This window comes from Strigops habroptila, chromosome 7 (assembly GCF_004027225.2).
Source record: "Strigops habroptila isolate Jane chromosome 7, bStrHab1.2.pri, whole genome shotgun sequence".
In the NCBI taxonomy this organism is placed as follows: Eukaryota; Metazoa; Chordata; class Aves; order Psittaciformes; family Psittacidae; genus Strigops; species Strigops habroptila.
In genome coordinates this window covers 2,378,626-2,388,660 of record NC_044283.2, presented here as the reverse complement: position 1 = coordinate 2,388,660, position 10,035 = coordinate 2,378,626, and the positions used below count along the sequence as shown (strand labels likewise).

Genomic DNA, 10,035 nt, shown 5'->3' with positions numbered 1-10,035 from the left:
CTGTATTGTCATGTCACACAGTTCCCTGCTAATAAAAGAAGAAAAAAGAAGAGTATTTCTGAACATTCTTTGCATGTTAAAATTGAACAGATTCAGCTTAATCTAACAGTAATGATCTCCCACGGTTAATGTTTCATGCAGACAGCGACAGGGCACAGTGTGATCACTAACAAGGTCAGGGAAGGATTTCTTCTATTGTGCAACACGCATGGATGTTAGTCTTCTCTGAAGTATTTGAGGTTGGCCACAGCAGCTGATGAATACTCTATTAGCTTGACTGCTGGCTTGCCACGATGTGAGAACTCTCTCTTCCTGCTGGATGATCTTTCCAAACTCTTCATTTAAGAGAGTTAAAGTTTGCTTGATAAAAAACAACCATCAACCGCTGCACAGATCTGATTATTTTAAACTTAAACGGAGGAAGTTCAGGTTAGATATAAGGGAGAAGTTCTTTACGGTGAGGGTGCTGAGGTGCTGGCACAGGGTGCCCAGAGAAGTGGTAAATGCCCCATCCCTGGCAGTGTTCAAGGCCACGTTGGACAGGGCTTGGGCGACATGGTCTAGTGTGAGGCGTCCCTGCCCATGGCAGGGGGTTGGAACTGGATGATCTTAAGGTCCTTTCCAACCCAAACCATTCCATGAATATATGAGTCTATTTTAGCTATTTGGTAGAAAACCTGGCCCCGCTGCAGCACCTCAATGTCTCTCTTGTAGTGTGGTGCCCAGAACTGAACACAGGATTCGAGATGCAGCCTCACCAGTGCCCAGCACAGGGGGACAATCACTGCCCTGGTCCTGCTGGTCACACTATTGCGGATACAGGATGCTGGTGGCTTCTTGGCTGCTTGGGCACAAGCTGTTCATGTTCAGCTCCATCAACCAGCACCCCCAGCTCCTTTTCCACGAGCAGTTTCCAGCCAGCTTTCCCCAAGCCTGCAGCATTGCTTGGGGGCTGTTGTGCCCCAAATGCAGCTTGTTATTTGCCTTGTTGAACCTCATAGAGCCAACCTCAGCCCATGGATCGTACCCGTCCACATCCCTCTGCAGAGCCTCCCTATCCTTCAGCGCTCCCACCCTACTTGGTGCCATCTGCACACTGACTGGGGGTGCTCTCTATTCCCTCACCCAGATCATTAATAAGGACATTAAACCACACTGTCCCTGAGGGACACCAAGAGCAACCGGTCACCACCTTTAGGGTAACCCCTATGTGGTGCCCGACAACGCGGAGACACCCCCGCAGCAGTAGGGGGGGAGCGCCCATCTCTATGCCCCTCCAGCGTAGACTTGCCCTCCACGGGGCCGCTCCCTCCACCTCCCTCTCTGGTTGTGCCAACAGGGGTGAACGGGAACCCCGCCGCCAGTGGCCAGCGTGCGGGTGACGTCATCGGCCGCGGCCCTGCGGCGCCGCCTAGCTGCTGCTCGCTCCTCCCGCCGCGTCCCGTCCCCGGCCCCGTCCTCAGCCCTCCCCTTATCGGCCACCGTAGCGCGGCGGTGCCCCCCTCGCCGGCCACCGTCCCGGGAGGCTCCGCGGCGGATGCTCCGCGTTGTCCCGCCGCCCCTTCCCGAGCCGGCAGCAGCAGCGGCGGCGGCGGCGGCGGCGGCAGCAGCAGATGGCGCGGCAGGGCCCGGGCTGGCGGGGCGGGAGGCCGCCGCCGCCGCGGCTGCTGCTGGCGCTGCTGCTGCTGCTGTTGTTGTTGATGCCGGCGCTGCCGGGCTTGGGGCCCGCTGGTGCCGCCGCTGCTGCCGCCGCTGAGGAGGTGGCGGCGGCGGCGAAGGAATGCGACAAGCCGTGCGCCAACGGCGGGCGGTGCCAGCCGGCCAGCGGGCAATGCGAGTGCCAGCCCGGCTGGGTGGGCGACCAGTGCCAGCACTGCGGGGGACGCTTCAGGTGAGGGGCCTGGAGGAGGCGGGGACGCGGTTGTGGGGTCGACGGTGGGGCGAGGGGATGTGGGGGGACAATATGTGGGGCGGACGGGGGGGGCGGGTGTTAGGGGCTGGGTAAGAGGAGCAGGGGCTTGGTGGCCCTGGTTCCAGCTGCCCCAGGGGACACTTAGGGGGAAGAGGGAGGTGGGTTTGGGGCCCACACGTCACCCCCTGTCCTGTTTGATCCCCTCCTGTGAGAGCAGTGGGGTCATGGGTATGGGGGGGCAGCCCCCGGTGAGGAGGAAGGTGCAGGTGGGAGCACATGGAGGGGACAGCAGGGATGTGGGTGTCCCTGTTTGAGGCTGCCCAGGGGGAGTCTGAGGGTAAAGAGGGGTGCGGGTGTGAGGGGCTGATCCGGGGGTTGAGGGTGTAAAGGGCTGGAGAGGAGACGACAGGGATTTGGTGCAGAAGGGGAGTATGTGGCTGCGAAGGAGCAGGTTTGAGGGGTGACAAAGGGCGATGGGAGCATGGGAGTGATGGGCTGGGAGTGCACAAGATCAGGTCTGGGGTCTGCAGGGGATGGGGAGGGATGGAGCTGTGTGTAGGGAGTCTGGGAGTAATGGGATATGGGTGTCATTGGTGAGTACAGGGTGTTTGTACCCCAAAGAGGTATCTCTGAGGGGATGGAGTTTTGGGTGCTGGGGTTGCAGAGGGGTAACTGGGAGCAGTTGGCAGAGGAAGGGACTGTGGCTGTGTTGGAGCAGGGATGTGGGTGTAGGGCACAGGGTGGGTGGGGATCTGGGCGTGATGGACTGTGCAGGGCAGAGCCAGGAGATGATGGGCTGTGACTGCGAGTAACCAGGTTTACGTTGTAGTAGGTCTGGAGAGAATGTAGGAGGGAAGGGGATTGGATAGGGGGATGTATTTGAGGCAGCAGGTTGGGGGGGTGCATAAGTGGAAGTCAGGGGTGGTGGGTGAATGCCCCATGCCCCGTCCCTGGCAGTGTTCAAGGCCAGGTTGGACACAGGGGCTTGGAGCAACCTGCTCTAGTGGAAGGTGTCCCTGCCCATGGCAGGGGGTTGGAGCTGGATGAGCTTTAAGGTCCCTTCCAACCCAAATCATTCTATGAATGAGGAGTGGTTTTTGCATGGAGGCGGCTGGTGGTGGAGGCAGATGGAGTAGGTGCTCTCACTGGAGGACAATGTGGGTGTGGGACCAGATATGGGAGAAAGACGGATGTGTAGGAATGGGAATTGGATCTGTCAGGGAGCAGTTGAGGTGGGAGAGGAAGAGCTTGCAAGCAGGTGCTATGGCTGGGTGTAGGCAATAGGAGTGTTAGGGGGGTTTAAGCAAGCTTATCTTTGCAGATAGCATAAGTAGGTGTTGGTTTTGGGTAAGGGCAAGTTTGGGAGAGGTGGACATGGGGAGAGAAGCAGCATCTTAAAGAGGACATCTGGCATGCGGGGAGGCTCAGCTTTTGGGGCGGAGGAGTGGTGCTGGCTTTTGGGGAGGGACAGTGGGAATAACACCTTGGGGGAAGGAAATTCCCTGGTTTGCTGGAGGACAAGGCCAGAGCTGGGCTACTGGAGGGAATCAAACAGGACAGGGAGTGGTGTGAGGGCCCTTTGCACTGGAGAAAGGTGATCTCTGCTCTGTGATACTGGAAGGCTCATTGCTTGCAGTGCCAAGGCCAGTTCTGGCGGTGATGGGATGCTCAGTTGGCTCGTGTGTCTACAGCCTGTCCCGTAGGATGAGTAATTGGAAATGTTCATGGGAACAGGCTGGAAATGCACTGAAAGCTCAGGTTTTCAGTGGAAGGGGTTTCTGTAAGATGGTTACCTGCTTTGGTTTTATCGGCTGTGGCAGCTGAGAGCCAGTGTGTGTGCATTAGGTGAATTCCCTGTTCAGGGCTGGCTCTTGGAAAAGAAGGAAATGAAAGAAGGCTGAGTGTTCTAGGTAGTGATTGCTTTCTTAGGGAGCTCTTTATGGAAAGCACCAGCTACCCTTCAACAATGCTCTGTGTACATCTAGGGGAATGAGAGCTGCCTGTATAAGCCAAATTCCCAGAGGAAAACCCCTTTGTGTGCTTTAGGAGTTGAGGTTTCTATTTATTTATTAGTATTTATTTGACAGGCTGTAGATTTGTGTGTGAAGCAGCTAATTTAAGAGGGGTTTCATGTGGAAGTGATGCCAGGCTAAGCAAGCCCTGGAAGTCGAATGTGTTTTTATGTGGTTTTTGTCACTGTCATGATAAGAATTTGCTTCTGGTTGACGGAGAGCGTTGTGAAACAGCCACTTACCTGTTACATTCCTCAAGTGATTTAGGATGTTGGGCATGTTAAGGAGACGAGATTTGAATAAAGGCAAAGGCTTCTTCTCTGTATGGTACAACTGGTGCTGCTGAGTAAAAAAAGAATGGGTGTATATGTACTGCTAAAGGCCTTTTTACCCTCTCACCTGTTTTTCTAAAGCTTCTTGTTTGTTTGTCACATATAATAATGGTCTAAAATGGTAACTGAAAACATAAGGCATGTTTTTCTCTCTAGGGGTTTTACTTAGCTGTTTATTTATTAGGGAGCTGGTTTTAAACTTTGAGCTCCCAGAAGTGCAAACAAGTGTTTTTAACAATGCTTAGAGCTCTGCAGCCACAACTTTCACACGAGTTTACTCTGTTTCCTGTCAAAACAGCACTGGAGGGTGGTTCTTTTGGTGCTTGGTTATCGAGAGCTTGGCTTTAAGTGTTATTAGATGCTGTAGGTGCAAATGGGAAGTAGAAGGGAAGATGAAGATTGTTTAGCAAGTGTGGTATGTTCCACATGCTTATCTGCTTGCTTTAGAGATGTAATTAAGTTTTGGCGTGGTAATCTTCCTGTCCTGATCTAGATGTATATGATGACTCCATTTGTGGCCTTGTCTTTATTTACGTTGAACACTGAGGTTGTGATGATACAACTTGTGCTTCACTGACCTACTAATCCTGCACCTCTTCTAGGATTAGCAGTGAAGAATGAGCATCGAGCTCCGTGTGGTTGTCCACTAACATTCTACTTGCCTTCTCCATTGGGAAAGTCTCTCTATTTAGACTATAATCAGATATATAGGTAACAAACCTGGGGTGGACCATTTTCTTCCTTTTTTCATCCAAACCACAAAAGGGAGATCGTGTGCTGATCTAATGTGGATGCATGGGGTGTTTTTAAGCTCGTGTGGTGTGCTCAGACTTCTTACAAAGGAAAGAGCAGAGCAGGAGTGTACCTGCACGTAGTTTCATTCTTGATCATTCTTAGTTGTAGGAATGGCTTCTGAGAAGACATTGACCTCTGCACAGATCAGTGATAATCTTGAGGGGGTGGAAGATTGAGTTGTAAAGGACTTGAGATGATTTTCTTTTGTTTAAGATGTGCAACCAACCACCTGTGTTCTTTAAAGATCTTGGTTTTAAAGGAAGCTGAAATAGAAAATAGGGGACGTGCCTGATGCGCTTGTGTTTTCTATCTCTGTACAAACCTCCAGCAGGCTTCTATGCAGGCTGGAGTCTGCTGCAGGCCAGTGGCTTCAAGCTGGAAGAGGAGAGGACTGCTGCTGCGAGGCTGTCTGCTGGGAGGGATGAGAAATCTCCCAGTCACAGAACTGCAGCAGCACGCTGGAGATAACGTTTCCAAGCAGTGAGAGCTCAGGAGCACCAAACTGGAGAGTGAACTTGCCAGCGTTGGGTGTTGTGCAGTCAAAAGGATGCCGCAAGCTTGGAGACCACAGGCTCTTCAAAGTGCTTTCCGTAGCTCAGTGACACAACCTCTTGTCCTGCTTGAATTGAATTCTTTCAGCCAGCTGCCTGATTCGCAGACAGACAAAGGCTGCTGAGGGAGGTAAAGCACAGCTTAAGAAATGACCACTGTTCTACACAGATTTACTGCCAGAGATTATAGAGGATTGGATTCACAAATGCAGGATAGTGCTTGGCTTCTGGAACAGCAATTGTGTACGGATTGTGTATTTAGGCATAGAAATGGCAATTTGATATGTGATTGTACCTGAAAATATGTTCAAGGCCAGGTTGGACACAGGGGCTTGGAGCAACCTGCTCTAGTGGAAGGTGTCCCTGCCCATGGCAAGGGATTGGAACTGGGTGAGCTTTATGGTCCCTTCCAACCCATTCTATGATAATATAAACCACAAATGATTCCAGAGAACTGTTTTTTGTATGTAACAGCACTAGTTCTTTCATGGTAATACTTTTATGGGGGTTTTTTTTGAGGTGGGAGATAGAAAATGCAAAGCAGTGCTTAAAATGCAGCGTGACAGTTGGAAAGGGGAGGGAAAAAAAAGATGATAGTGTATCTTTTCAACTGTCTTTTTATTAATTTAATGGAGGCAGTTATGGGCTGCTGATTGAACATTATTAAAGAGTTGGTGGTAATACAGTGTCCTTGGCCAAAGAATATTACAGTGAAGGGGAATTTTATCTCTGGAAGATATGGGTGAATCAGAACTTGAGAGAGTTGCTGACGAGGAACTATCTCAGTTCCCATTCTTCAGTAAATGGGAGCTTTTGGTCAGAAGGTGGTACATACAAACCCCTTGTCTTTAAAAAGCTACCTGAGGCAGTTTAAGGCTTTAGGGAAGCCAGGAAACTACGGAATATATCTAAGGATGTTGGCAATTTGAACCAAATCAGTTTAAGTGCTCAAATTAGATTCGGGTGCTGCATTTGTGCCTGATCCCCATTCTGTTTCTCTCTTTTCATTAGTACTTTATCATGCTTTAAAATGATTTTCTCTTCCATGTTGCTGTGTGAAGGGCTTGCTCAAATGTTGTGCGCTGATAATAAAAGAATAAGCCATTCAAGTAGGAAATACTTAAGCATTATCAATTTTCAAGAATACATTGGGGGGGAAAAAAGAACCTTTATGTGCTTTCATTTAGTCCTTGGAAGCATTGTTTCCAACTCTGGATTTATAATCTTGCTAGGAGGTGTGTGTTTATATCTGTCGATGTATGACATCGCTATTTCTGTATGTCTATATATGTATTTAAATGGTCTGTTCATTGAGAGAGAAACTCACAGCTAATATTTCTTCTGAATTCCCACTGCTTTATTGTTACTCCAGCTGATTTATTGGACAGTGATATTTTATTAGGGCCATTTCAAGAACAAAAATTCCCTGTGAAATAATTCAATATTGTTGAAATATCTGCTGTGCTCTACACTTCTTGCCTTGCACTGAACAGCCAGCATAAATATTTGAATTGCATGAGGCTTTGTTAATGTTTGCAAGAAGCTCACTTCTTATCATGACTTTTTCAGTCTGCTTTATAGCAAGGAGTGGTATATATAGTGGTGAATTCAGAACAGTAAGATAATGCAGTGCTAGATCCTTCCTGTCATCTCTGCTTCATGCACATCAAATGTCTTCAGCATTGGAGCATTAGTTATTGGAATTATTGAGCTGCTGATGGTTTTAACCTGTGGGAGAGAGGAGTGAGTAGTGTCCAGCTGCTGTTTTCCTGCTGAGCACTGGGACCTCCAGGAGCAGTGCAGGTAGGGGATAACATTCCTGTTCCTGACAGTTCCAGGAACACATCGCTGCCTCAAACTTGATTGCAAGTGTCTCCTTTTCTGCAGTGGTTGATATAAGAGATTTCTGTCTTCTTTCTCTATGTCTGTTTAAATACCGGGGGGGTAGCTGCCTGAGTCAGCTTAGAGGTTGTCAGACACTGCTCTAGATTTTTCTGTTATATCAGAGTCTCAGTTGCTTCTTTTATTATGGATCTAAAATAATCATAGAATCACAGACTGGTTTGGGTTGGAAGGGACCTTAAAGCTCACTCAGCCCTCAGCCTGGCTCCAGAGCAGAGCTGCTCCAGCCCTTGCAGCATCTCTGTGGCCTCCTCTGGCCTCACTCCAACAGCTCCATGTCCCTCTTGTGCTGTTGCCCCAGAGCTGGATCAGGACTGCAGGGAGGGCTCCGCAAAGCGCAGCAGAAGGGAAGAATCCCCTCCCTTGACCTGCTGCTCACGCTCTGGGGGTGCAGCCCAGCATATACAGCTCATGTCCAGCCGGGTTTTTGTTACCATCTTAGTCAATTTACATTTAACATAAATAACTTTGCAATATCAACAAATGACTGAGGTTAGCCCGGTGTTCACAGAACTGGCTTTTTCTTTTGAAGCATTCAAAAGAGCTCAGGCCAGCCATGCTTTTATTGTGCTTCCTGATAAAGTTAAATAACATTTGGAACGCATGTGACAGATTTCACTTTCCTGGCTTGTTCCTCTGAAGCCTTCATGAGCAATCACATTTAAAACCATGAGCTTACTGTGCCTAACATAAGTGTCTATGAAGAGGCATGCTGAAAATCCTCTATATATTGAGATAATGCTGCTGCTGACCAAGCTGTTGTATTATTGCATTAATTTATCATACCCTTGGGTGCTCTTTTCTTAAACAGGCAGTTTCCTTGAGGGATTTTTTTCCCATTTGAAGTTCCAAGCACAGTGCTTGGAATTAGCTTCTTGATCTGGGAGAGCTTTGCTTTTTTCTCCTGCACGCAAATGTTCTCAGCAAGTAGCTCTTTAGGAGCTCTTAATTCACATCTTCTAAAGCACAGTGCAAAGTATAGTAAAAAATACAGAAGACGGCATGGAGAATTATGTGATTTTGTAGGTGAAATGGTTTTGGTGGAGCTCTGAGTTGCTACAAGCTGGAATTCACCCTAAGAAGGACCGTGACAATTCTATTGCAGTGTTTTGTTCTTGTATAGCCACATGCCAACATCTGCCCCTGTAACCACTGCAGAGTCTTAAAGCAGGGCTGGAAAATTTGATAATCAATTTTACAGCCTGGAACAGAGATGATAATTCGCTGTCGTGCATGGCTTGGAATCAAATACTCATCTAGTCACTGAAAGACTGAACCAGTAATGATGTTTGCTTTTTGTTTCCTGCTTTTGTTCCCTTGCTTTGTTTGTGGCTGATGCACGTGGAGTTCCTTTAGAGTCTACTTGAGAATGTCACTAGTGCCCTTCCCTCCCTTTGCATCCAATAAATATTTATCTGATAGAGATGCAGGTTGCTGTGGATGTGCTGCATGCCTCTGGATGCAGGTTTTGGTGGATGTGCTGCATGCCTGTGATGCAGGGCATGGATTTGGTTTGTGGAACCTGAAATCATTAGGATGCTCAAAACAGCAGGGCTCTGTCCTGATTATGGAGTTGTGAAATCATTAGGGTTAGTAAGAGATTGTAATTGCGCACAGACAAGTGTTCATGTGCAAATCTGATAAGCTAAATCTGGTACGTCAGAGCAGTGAGGGAATTCTTGGAATAATGTGTTAGAGAAAATGGACTCAGTGTTTTGGGCTGATAATGGCCTTGGTGCCTCTCGTGTGATGAAAAAGCATAGACTCCCAGACTGGTTTGGGTTGGAAGAGACCTTAAAGCTCATCCAGTCCCAACCCCCTGCCACGGGCAGGGACACCTTCCACTAGAGCAGGTTGCTCCAAGCCCCTGTGTCCAACCTGGCCTTGAACGCTGCCAGGGATGGGGCAGCCACAGCTTCTCTGGGCACCCTGTGCCAGCGCCTCAGCACCCTCACAGGGAAGAGCTTCTGCCTCAGAGCTCATCTCAGTCTCCCCTCTGGCAGGTTAAAGCCATTCCCCTTGGCCTGTCCCTCCAGGCCCTTGTCCAAAGCCCCTCTCCAGGTTTCCTGGAGCCCCTTTAGGCACTGGAGCTGCTCTAAGGTGTCCCCTTCAGGAGAGAAGAATTTAAATGTTTTACTGGTGGTTCTGAGCAACATACGTACTAAAGAAGAGCAGCTGATCACTAAACCAGATTGTATGAAACACTCCCAGGACACCGCAGGACGTAGTTAAGGTTCCTGGTACTCATTGTGGCTTAGTTTGGTAAAACAGGTTTCCTGCAGCAGCATTACATTGAGAATTTTCAGTTCTTTGGAAACGCAGAAACAGGATTAAGCTGGTTTAAGGGTGGTCAAGCCAGTGGAGGCGGTCTGGGTGTTTGAACCAAGGGTTTTCCAACGTGTAAACTCCCTTTTTTTCCCTGCCATCCCTGCTGAGCTCATGGCTGCAGAAGAAATAGCATTGCTGTACATGACACTCATCTCGGGCATGCTTCTTGCATGTCCAAAACATTCAGATAGAGGTTGATGCTG

The 10,035-nt window shown here is 49.0% G+C and overlaps 1 protein-coding gene across 1 annotated transcript in view; it reads left to right on the top strand.

The window, feature by feature from the left end:
- Positions 1 to 1,528: 1,528 nt before the first annotated feature.
- Positions 1,529 to 10,035, top strand: part of ATRN (attractin) — a 173,195-nt gene continuing 164,688 nt past the window's right edge. The window contains 2 exon segments of the mRNA XM_030491484.1: positions 1,529 to 1,564; positions 1,566 to 1,891. Coding sequence (XP_030347344.1) covers positions 1,538 to 1,564; positions 1,566 to 1,891 — 353 coding nt within the window. The 5' untranslated portion in view covers positions 1,529 to 1,537.